A 12012-nucleotide genomic window follows, 5' to 3' on the forward strand; every position below is an offset into this window, starting at 1 on the left:
TCTCAGCAAAAAAGACAAATTGGGGGTCTATAAAAATGTTTACTGTTCATGTACTGTTTTGGTCTGATTTGTCTTTTTTTTTTGCTGAGAGCTGCTCAGACGTCCAAATGACTTAAAATTTGGAGCGGGCCTCATGCACCAAATTGTCTACTGCACAATTTTTTTTTGGAATTTTTTTAATCTTCTTTTGATTTTTTTATGATTTTTTCTAACCGGGTGCAGATGAGGCTGGGCACCGAAACACACTACTCATACATCTATGTCTAAGTTGACTGAAATTTTATTAAGTTTCCATCGGTTCAGGAAAATGCGACTTTAGTTTAGTAGAAGATCAGCTTAGTAAAAGCTTAACTTGCTACACATGTTTTAATCAACTAAGGCAGAGCACCCTTTTTTGCGGGCAATTCAGAGAGCTTTATTCATATGAAAGCATTCCTAGGACAATCAGCCATCAAGCTGGTCACTAGAAAGCTAGGAGTTACATCAAGCCAACAGTCGGTCACATTCAAAGTACAAGCATGCTTAGCACAGAGATGCGCCGGTAAGTTTGCTGACCTGTTAATATGCTGGATAACAAAAGAAGTAAAGTGATTACTAAGCTCTCCTATTTCTAACAGAATCAGGGCCACAATTGAGCGAGAATTGTGGCGAGTGTTCCAGAGTGTCACTAACTCCATGCAGTCAACTTGCATTATCACATGCGAGAATCCCCTAAGAGTGGCGAATAAAACTCCATCTCGCAGAGAGAAAGCTTCCATGATCAAGGGATCAGAGATCCCCATATACGGCTCTCACCATGAGCCTAGCAATGCCGAAGAAGATCGTGCGACGCCACCTGCACCGCCCCGCCCCTCGGCAAAACTCAGCGCGCCATCCGTTGTGATTTTCACAGTGCCATCATCAGGTGGACGCCAGCCATACCCAGGCAAAATTGAGGCTGCCTTTCGCGGAAGCTAAAGGAGGGCATAGCCTCCTTTATTGCTCTGATCGTTGGTGTTGGATCCCTCCCTTCTTCGCCGTGTTTGATTCAGTTGCGGGAGTGCCAAATTGACCACATGACAGTGGTGATCTTGGCTCGGCCATCATCAGAGAAACGGGGGTCACATGTGATATCGCGAGCCCATGAATCCGGGTGGAGACGAGGGAGACGAATACCAAACCATGCACATGCCTTGTCCCAGAAGTGTTGCGCATGGAAACAATGAATGAGAGCATGCTCCAGATCCTCCCTCGTTGCTAAGCAAACCTTGCATCGATTAATTGGTGCAATATGACGATAGTCGAGAGTAACTTCATCCGGAAGAATCCCACGAAAAACTCTTCACAAGAAGACTCTCATTTTCGGTATGACATTCATTTTCCATAAGGCCATCCACGACTATTGATCATCTTTTGAGGTTCCGGTAGCCGTCCCTTCCTCTAGAGCCAATCGCTCTTTCTGAATCATTAGAGCACGGTACACCGTCTTTACAGTGTAGTTGCTTGATTTCTCGAATGCCCAAACAAAAGAATCCTCACTTCCCTCTTACCTAATAGGAATGTTTAGAATGGCTTCGGCATCTGGAGCAATGAAAGTCTCCCTAACCACATCCTGCCGCCGAGACCAGTCCAGGCGCCCAGCAGAGTTGGACTCAATCTATCCTCTGAATCGTGGAGCGGAGACGTACGTGTAGGCCGCACCTCTCTGCCCAGAAGAAGTACCGATCTACCCAGCCGAAGTCACTGTTTATTACTCCTTCCCCCTCTGAGATCCATTTAAGAAATGCTTCCGTTCATTTAACCGCAAGAACCAAATCTCTTCCCCCAGCAAAGTAATCCACCACGCTTATCTCTTCTCCACATGACATCAAGGAAGGAAGGACCAGCTTGCCTCCTCGCATACCTACCCAACATTGTCCGTGCGCGCCAAGTGCGTCGTCTCCCTCTCTTTCACTCTCGCGCATGCAAGCGCTTATCTACCCGAGAGCCACTCCTGCCGGAGGAGGAGGGGCCGTAGTCACAGAGAGACCGGTGCCAGCACCGCGACGCCGACGATGACGGCGACGGCGGTGGCGGCATTCCCGCCGCACGCCTCCATCTGCTCCCTCATCTCCTTCCTCGGCCACCACCTCGCCGCGCTCCTCGCCGACCCGGCCGACCTCCTCGCCACGCGGCGCCGCTGCGTGGCGCTGCTCGCGGGGCCTTCCCCGCGCCCGGCCTCCTCGGCCGACGGCGACGACGATGACGACGACGACGCCGTCCTCGCCGCGCTCCAGGGCGCCATCGACTCGTTCCCGACGGCGGCCTCTGCGGACGCGGGGCTCCTCCGCGACGTCGAGGCGGCGCTGCAGGCGCCCGCGCTGCTGCCGGAGGACGGGCGGACGGCGGGGCGGGGCAACCGGGTCGTGGCCGCGTGCGCCTACTTCTACCTGGCCCTGGTGCGGGCGGCGCAGGGGGACGCGTGGCAGATGGCCGCGCACTTCCTGCAGGCCGTGCTCGTCTCCCCCGCCGCGCTGGCCGGCCGCGGCGGGCTCGCGCCCCGCGCGCTCTGGGACGGGCTGTTCGACGAGGCCGTCCTCGCGCGCGCCGGCGGCGCCGGCGCCAGCGAGGACGACGCGGCGCGCCGGGCCGCCCGGCGGTACAAGGACTGGCTCATGTACTACCGGGTCGTGGCCGCCGCGCCCGACGGCGCCGGCGCCGCCTCGGCCGACGGTGGCGGGTGAGTGAGCCGTTGCGAGCGTGGGAAACCATCCATGTTTGTTTTACCGCGAGACAGTTATAACGGTACTCACATGCAAGCCGTACGTTCACAGTGCGTATGCACATACGCTGGACAGTATGACTGTACGCGCGTACACGTATACGGTATACAACGTACTGTACACACACCATGCTGACGAGGGGTACTGGAAAGTGAGCAGGGTGACTTTTCATGATAGGGCCGTGATGTTGTGCGGCAGGGACGTCTCCCTTTTCATGGAAAAGATTTTGAAGCTGGAGTTTTGTCCAATGTCTCTCTCACTCACTTTTTCTCTTCTCTTTTCTTGATAATAATTTCCTCTCCAATTGAAGATTATTTTTTAAATATAAAGGCGGACCCGCTTTGATTATTTTGTTATGTCAGTATTTTGTTGAGAGTAGCCAAAGATGAAACATCACACTCATAAATGTATGAAGTACTAATCTTGGGTCATGGATATAATTCTCCTCCACTGCTCTGCCTTAGCTCGAAGATCGTTTCGAATGAGAATTCGATCTTTGATTCAAACGAATTTTACAGAAGTTTTGGGGGATTTGAATCATAAGTTTTTTATTTTATCTTTTCTGGTGGAGGTCATTTGGTTCACAGGATTTGAATCCTTAGGAATTTGTCCTAAGGATTCTATATGAGCTCTTTTTCGGAGGGAAGTTTCCACCAACCCAAATCTCTTGCTACAATTCTGTTTTCTTGTATATTTCTTTACGGAGGGAGTATTAGAGATCATTGGCATTTGGCGGCAACATCTGTAGTTCTCTTTCCAATTTGATAGGATTTCAATTCTACGTTTTTCCTGTTCCCCTGGAATCCTACAAATCAAAGAGGCCTTGAATTGTTTTGTGTGGAACTCAAACAGAACCAACTTCTGGTTTCTGAAAGAGATGATTGGGAGTTGCCTTCCACATTCCTTTTGTCCAAGCTTTTCTTTCCTTGTTGATTCTGTAGAGCACAATGTGCAGGTCATGGGCACTTTCTCTAGCATGTCTCTGATGTGGCAAAAAGATAAAAAGGAGGGAGAGATCAGCCCAGGACTAATCCTTTTTGCAAAAGGGATTCTAAAAAGGAACTTGACTGACACACCTTTTTTACCGGCATGCCATCTCCAAAATTCCTGACGAGTTTCTGAAGCAATGCAAAGCAAAGCGAAGATTCTCCACTAGCAGCTTGAGACAAGCATGCACACTAAACCATCCTGACCCACACCAGCACCAGCCGCATGCCTACAAAATTTAACACCATCTAGAGACATCATCTTGAGTGGTGCTACACCACACTGCTATATATACTTCAGAGAATAGTAGATGAAAACTCATGGTTGCACAGCACCTTCTGCTTCTCTATACTCCTACTATAGTAGTAACATACATACATACCTCCATGGACAGGTGCTTTCAGCTGGGAAAATCTGCAGGCTCTGCGATTCCAAGATGGAGAAATGTCTCTGAGGCAAGTGATGTACTTTAGCACACATGTCCCTTTATAATGCAGTTCAGGGCATGTGCAGATGAGTTGAGGAGTTACCTGTGTTTTAGAGCTGAAGTGGACTTGACATTTCTGCAGGAGACGACGGCCCAATGGATCGGACATGGGGAGAAGAGCACGGCCTTGGTCTCCAACTTCGGCGGTCATGGTGGCTTCGCCGAGCTGAAGTACTTTCTCAGCTGTGCCGATCAGGAGTTCCAGGAAGATGCCAAGGGGAGCTCTGACAGCAGGTGCCTCCATGAGATGCTCGAGGAGGCCCAGTCCGACTCGCCGGTTTCATTCTACTCGCATCTTGATTCTAGCGAAGCAAGCGACAGCGAGGTAAGACATGCAAATCCTACCACTCGCTGCAAATTATAATGGCGAAGAGAGTTCTGTGTTCACATTTTTTTAGAACAAGTACTGTGGTTTCATATCATTATCAAAAGAACAGCTATCCCTTATTTGAATTTTCTCCAACATTTTTGCTTGTGAGAGACACCTAAAAATAGCACAACTGTTATCCAGTAAAATTTAGTGAAACCCTTTCCTGCAATTATACGCGGAACTTTGTAACATTAGTATGTGGGGTAACAGAATTTGTACCTTAACTGCAAAAATTTAGATATGCTGGCACAGACCTTAGAGTTTAATGGCATTTAATTCATCTGAAGCAGGCAGCTCTACATGACAAAGGGAGGTCAGCAAAGATTATGCCTATTGATGCAGATTTCTTGTCAAGTAAACTCCATGAAAGGTGCTACTGCATTCGACTTCATCTGTTATACTGCCGAGTATTGCCATCCTAATGCATTCTTTTGTTGGGTAGATCATGCCACAACAAGAGTCTAACATGGTGCACTTCTCCTGAGAATGCAATGATATATGCTCCTGAATCTCCACTTTACACTGTCGATGACGCTGAGATGCAACCAAACAACTTGCAATTAAGCAGATCACAAGGCTCACCGAACAATCTGTCAACTTCAGTCTTCGATCTGCACAATGCAGACTCATACGCTGTGTCCAACTATTTTAACAAGGATGACATTTCTCCACAATGCACACCCAGACATGATCTCAGGTGCTTCAGCAACTTCTCAACCAAATTCATCAAGAGAAGTGCTCTATCCGACCTAGTGTCTCGAGGAAGCATGAGTAGGAAATTCAAACCTTTCTCAAACAGTGATGACTGGAGCGATGCTAGCTCGCGCAGCGGGAACAACAGTCAGGTTGATTTTCTTGAAAGATTCGAGAAGGCGGTATCAAAACTATTGGTTTCTGACGGGCTAGAAAGCTGCCTAGATGCCAGCTCAGAAGTCACAACTATATGGCAGCTGCTGAGCCATACATCTGAAGTGAGACACAAACCGTCAGTAAGGCAAGACATCCTTGAACAACTGTTTGATAGCATTTCAACAGACAAGAAGGATAAAGTGATCAGAGCATCAGTCTATGTTCTAGTGCTTATGATATCTGAAGATAGGAATGTAATGAGAGACATCAAGAAGAAAGACTACTATTTATCCAATTTAGCCACTGTGTTGAAGAGAGATGTGCATGAAGCGGTCATTCTGATATATTTATTGGATCCTTCACCTTCTGAGATAAAAAACTTGGAGCTGTTACCTTCACTTTTACACGTGGCCTGTAATACTGCCACCCAAAAATGGCCTACACTGCTTCCACTGACGCCAACATCCGCATCAATAGCTCTCATTGAGATCTTGGTGACAGCATTTGACTATGTAACGAATAATGTTCACTTGGCCACAATCAGCTCTCCTCCTATTCTCTCTAAGCTTGTTGATGTTGCAAAGAACAACAACTTGGAAGAAGGCATGGCCCTGGCAGCTATTCTCGTCAGGTGTGTGCGACTTAGCGGAAACTGTAAGAAGTTTCTGTCACAGGCTACTCCAGTGGAACCTTTCCTTCACCTTCTCAGAAGGAAAGAACAGCGTGTCAAGTACGCTGCGCTTGAATACTTCCATGAGATTCTTCAGATTCCTCGGTATGATCCACACCCTGATAAGGCTCAGTTGTTAAACCTTTGCCATAATAACTTGTCCAATTGTGTCAACCTTTAGGTCCTCTGCAATTTCTTTGCTACAAAAAATATGGCAGCTAGGAGGTATTGCTATTATGCATACATTGGTGGCCTGCCTCCATCAAACTGAACCTGAGCAACGGGTTTTAGCGGCTAATCTTCTCCTTCAATTGGATATGCTGGTATTCCTACTATCCCAGATACTCCTGATATGAACAATCATTTTTCTTCTGGTCCATAGAAACAACAGATGATATGCTGCATACTAGCTAGAATGAACTTTAAGGGTCACAATGCATTGACACCCACCATTTTTAACTGCGCCATCTACCAGCTTATGTTGGCGTTTGTCTTCTCTTTTTTCTGTTAATCAAATGAGGCAGAGCTCCTGCCCTTGATTCCAAAAAGAAGTAAATACGTATTTAAACAGCCACAGCACTGCAGTGATCTTACATTATCGGAAATGACAGTTTATTTTCCTATTTTTGCAGGAAAATCCAGATGGAAGGAGTGTCTTCAAAGACGAAGCAGTGGAGGTCCTACTGGAATCTCTATCATCTCAAGAAAATTTCACTGCGCAAGCACTAGCAGCGTCTTTTCTGTCAAATCTTGGAGGGACTCATTCCTGGTCAGGAGAATCCTACACTGCTGCATGGCTATCAAAGAAAGCAGGCCTCACCTCAAAATCTCATAGAAATATGATCAGAAACATCGACTGGCAGGATGCTTGCCTTCAGGTCAAGTATAAACATATTCATTATTTGCTAGCATAACAGAAACTAGTTTTAATTGACGAGTAAAAATACGATGCAGGATACAGAAATAAGCTCATGGAGCAACAAATTTGCACGAGCAATTATAGGAATAGGAGTGCCCTTTATCAGTGCACTAGCCAAAGGATTGCAAAGCAAGGTGAAGGGAACCTCACACGACTGCCTAGTATGCGCCGCATGGCTTGCAAGTGAGCTGGCTTCCCTTGGTGAAAATGATATAAGATGTTATGCTTGTGAGATCTTGTTACTTGACATAGTGCACCACCTTCATCCGGGATGCGAGCTTGATGAAAGGGTTCTAGCGTGCATGTGTGTATATAACTACACCTCTGGAAAAGGTAAGGAGAGTTTCTTGTACCTATTTATTAGACTCAAAGTTGAATGGTTTGGTATTGACTTACTAGTACATTGCGCATTATGTTGATTTCAAATGTAGAGTCAACTAGCCTAAGTTTATAACACAATAATAGTCAAATTAATATGTTCCAAAGAAGTGATCTGTTTCCCTAACGTCAGGTAAGCAAAAGTTGATGAGCTTGTCAGAGGGTTCGCGAGAATCCCTTAGGAGGCTTTCATCATTCACATGGATGGCTGAGGAGTTACTTCAAGTTACAGATTACTACCTCCCTAGGAAACCAGTGAGTACTGTTAAAATTAAGTCATGTTTTATTTACTTATTTTCCTCTCCTTCCTTTCTGAATCAGAACTGTGAGCAAAAACTTGATGGTTCATATTCGTCTTTAACTTATACTCCCTCCGTCCCACAATATAAGGTGTTGTTACATATTGGATGTAACAACACCTTATATTGTGGGACGGAGGGAGTAATAAAGATGAATTATACCATCTTAAATAAAAGATGGCACCAATATTAAAATGGACATCTATGTATCTTTATAATTTTAGCGTGGTCCTTTTTTCCCTTCTAAACTCAAGAACATGTGTTTTAGGATTTTCCAGAAGCTATAATGCAAATGTAATAAGAATTATTCGACTCTAGTTCTCCTTCTCAAAGCTTTACTTTTACATGAAATCTAATTGTCTGAAGTTGTCAGTGCAGCGTGTATCATGTGTACATACACAAATCCTAGAGATTGGTCAACCTGGCAATGGAGCAGTAACTGCTATAACATTCTTTAGAGGGCAGCTCTTTGTTGGTTACTTCAATGGCACCATCAGGGTAATGATATGTTCCATATCTCAGTAGATACTTTCCAACTCATAAGTCAAACATATTTGCCTTAAACAAAAATAACACACATATATTTGCATGGCAACAGTTAATTCATAATTAGGGATAATCTATGGTTTTTCTCCTTAAAAATCATCTATTAAAACGACAGTAACACTGTAATAGTTTGCTAACTAAATTCCTAATACTTGGGTGTTCCTACACAGGCATGGGATATAAAAGGCCAGAGAGCAGTAATCATCAGAGAGGTTAAAGAGCACAAGAAAGCAGTCACGTGTTTTGCACTATCAGAAACTGGACAAAATCTCTTGAGCGGATCAGCTGACAAATCTATTCGGGTAGGAACTGCAATCAACCATAAAGGAAAAGTAATCACAAATTATTAACTAATATGCTCCTTGTTCGGGTAAAATAATGCTCCTTTGCAGGTATGGAAAATGGCACAGCGCAAGCTTGAGTGTGTCGAGGTATTTCAAATAAAAGAGGCTGTGCAGAAGTTTGATATTTACGGTGACAAAATTATTGTACTAACACATAAAAACGTTCTGAAGGTGTGCATTTGCTTCCTATGCTAAATTATCTCACCAGATCGGCTGTATAGCAATAATACTGTTTTTACTTTACATTCCTTTTACTTCCACAGTTCTCTTGTTCAGCAAGAAGCACCCAGACATTTTACAAGAGCAAGCATGTAAAATCCCTAGCTCTTTCTCAGGGCAAAGCTTACCTCGGCTGCGGAGACTTGAGTATACAGGTTAGTTTTGTTAGTCGATGATGGTAATAGCATCTAAAAACATGGCATCTGAAACACAAGACATGTTATCAGGAATTAGATGTATCAGTAGAATCGAAGATTGAAATAAGAGCGCCTACAAGAAGCTGGAGAATCAGTAAGCAACCAATTAACTCCATAGTAGTATATAAAGATTGGATGTACTGTGCTGGTTCTCAAGTGGAAGGATCTGCCATGAAGGTAATGTTCAGTTGACCTCTCAAAACCATCAGCCATCACATGAAGAATAAAATGCTAAACATGTTACTACTTTGAAAACAGGATTGGAAAAAGCGATGCAAGCCTACGATGACAATGTCAATGCCAAAGGGAACAAATGTAGAGGCAATGGCAGTGGTGGAGGACTTCATCTACCTGACCTGCAATAAAAGCCCAAGTGTCATTCAGGTAATATGTTTATTATTATTATTTCTATCTGAAGAAAGATATTAATATTATTATCATTATCATTATTATTTTGGTTACACTAATCTACTCCCTACGTTTCAAATTACTCGTCGCAGAAATGGATGTATCTTGAACTAAAATACATCTAGATACATCCATTTCTGCGACGAGTAATTCGGAACGGAGGGAGTATGTATCAATATGTGGCATGTGCCATACTAGTAAACCTCTTTCACTCCGATGTCTTGATTACAAAATTACAGAACTTGCCAACTGATTATGCTTCTGCATATGGATATCAACAGATATGGTTGAGAGAGAAGCAGCAGAAAGTTGGAAGGCTGCCTGCAGGGAGCAAGATAACGAGCCTCTTCACTGCAAATGACATCATTTTCTGTGGAACTGAAACCGGGTTAATCAAGGTCAGTAGCATACCATGAATCTTGGTAAGGTGTCATTCATGTTTGTCTAGCATTTACACCAAGAATAAACACACCATGTTGCTATTACAGGCATGGATCCCTTTGTGAAGGGCGCAGAAGAGGAGAGATGAGCACAGACCATGGATCAACTTTGTAAATGCAGAGCGTGTACAGAACACACATGGAAAATAAGGAAAGGACACCCCTTTGTTGTACAAGGCACCCTCCAGAAGAGACGGCACCGCAGATAATGTTTTCCTGCTTCGCAGTGACTAGTACAGTCGTACCTAATGTAAATAGTCTTCTTGTGATTATATTTCTTCTTTGAGAGGATAATGTGCATGTTCACCGTTAAAAAACGATTGTGTGCCGGTGTGTGTGTGTGTGTGTGTGTGTGTGTGTGTGTGTGTGAATACTTGACACTGTCTCACTGGCAGCAACTTCCATAAATTCGCATTAGCATAGTGAAACTGAAATCGGGCATTTAGATTTAGGCAGAAAGCCGAAGAAGTGTAGAATCAAAGCTCAACATGGTTATCGCGTAAAAACAACGCGTGATGAACAACAAAAGCAACGCAATTTGCAGCAGATCGACGAACAATGCTGATAAGGATCAAGCGGAATACGGGTGCACCTGATGCAGCATCCGAAGCAAATTGACATAGCCGCCACTGCTACTGTGCCGATGGCATGTCCGTTGCGGCATTCCCACGAACACCCTGCGGGTGTGCTCCTGGAGAAACTCTTCTTGGCTTCTTGTCCTCCTCCCTCCACTACGCGTCCACGCCTGACCTTCCGGAGATGTATGCGCCACGCCAGACCAACCACGAATCAGAGGTCCGGGTTGACAGGAGGGAACCTTCGAGAGAGTGCTAGAAGCTTCCGGCGGAAATGTGCACCATTTGAATCGAGCCCGCACGTGCCGCGCCAAGAGCCAATTCTTCCCCGCTGGTGGGCTGGGCCGGGTTTTTCGGTTCTTTTTCCGGTTTTACTTTTTACTTTTTGTGGTTGCTCTCTTGTAAAAAGTATATGCATGTTTTGTGGTTTTTCCTACTGTAAAAAGAACAAAAAACATTATTTATTTCCCTCCAAAAAATAGTTTTAGTTCATGTGTTGTTCTAGGATGATATAGACTTTAGATATGATTTTTAATGGTTTACTCTATATAAAATTTTGTACTTGTATTTGCACCCTTGTTTATAAGGGTTTAGAACAATTATTATTTTCACTTAGCTTTTTTAAAGTTAATCCTCATAAAATAATTTAGGGCTATTTGCATCATACAAGAATGTGGTAGTATTATTTGGCACAAATTGAATTAGTAAAATTTTAGTTGCCTACTAAGGCAATGAAATCCAATAAGAAACAAAAATATGCAAGTGCAAAATAAGCTTCAAAGTTTTTTTTTCATATTTTTGTCGTCATTGATACATATAGGCGATCTAATACATAAAGCAGGATGTGGCAACTTCCTAAAAAATAAGAAAAATGTTATTGTGGTTGCCATTTGTGTGCAGTTTTTTTCGTTTTTGGTATTTCTAGGGTTTTTTCTTTATGTTTTTCCCCTTAGTAGGTTGCCTTTTTTTGTCTTTTCCTTTTTCTATTATACAATGTGTTTTTTATCTTATTTAAAATCATAAAAAACAGTTGCTAACCTTTTATAAAAATGTGTGACTCCTTATAAATCCTTGAATAGTTTAAAACATTATATTTAGAAAATTATGTAATCATTTATAATAATTATTCAACATGTTTTAAAATTCATGAAGTAGTCCATTAACATTTTAAATTCCTGAACATTAAAAAAAATTGTTACTCCCTCCAAGGGAGTAATAGTTTTCAACTAATATGGATCTGCAGGAGTGATATTTTTTTTATAAAATTATGAATATTTTAGATTTCATAATAAATTTAAAATTAATATTCTATATAGCATGTGAACATTTATTAAATTTGGAAGTTTATAATATTTTAAAGATTTTTGAAAATTCATAAATATTTATCAAAGTATGGATTTCCTTTCATTTATCTACGCATAATTTAACCTTTTTATTGATGAGATAAAAAAATTGTTCAAACTAGGACATGGGCTCGACCCATTTTAGCTCCAAGGTAAGTGATGTCAGTCATTTGGGTCTACCCAACATAGAAGCGCATGTGCGTTCACTCGATACCCGTGCTATAGCCGTGTTCGGCATAT

General features: G+C 43.3%; 1 protein-coding gene across 1 annotated transcript; it reads left to right on the top strand.

Moving 5' to 3' along the window:
- Window positions 1–4037: 4037 nt before the first annotated feature.
- LOC119276688 (putative E3 ubiquitin-protein ligase LIN-1) lies at window positions 4038–10276 on the top strand. The gene is made up of 16 exons (XM_037557820.1): window positions 4038–4183; window positions 4298–4540; window positions 4876–4955; window positions 5028–6209; window positions 6286–6427; window positions 6737–6982; window positions 7059–7356; window positions 7535–7656; window positions 8079–8198; window positions 8417–8548; window positions 8639–8761; window positions 8854–8964; window positions 9037–9183; window positions 9265–9390; window positions 9696–9812; window positions 9903–10276. Exons 1-16 carry the CDS (start codon window positions 4049–4051, stop codon window positions 9918–9920), a joined length of 3342 nt encoding a protein of 1113 aa, XP_037413717.1. The 5' UTR covers window positions 4038–4048; the 3' UTR covers window positions 9921–10276.
- Window positions 10277–12012: the final 1736 nt, after the last annotated feature.

Source organism: Triticum dicoccoides, chromosome 1A (genome assembly GCF_002162155.2).
Source record: "Triticum dicoccoides isolate Atlit2015 ecotype Zavitan chromosome 1A, WEW_v2.0, whole genome shotgun sequence".
In the NCBI taxonomy this organism is placed as follows: Eukaryota; Viridiplantae; Streptophyta; class Magnoliopsida; order Poales; family Poaceae; genus Triticum; species Triticum dicoccoides.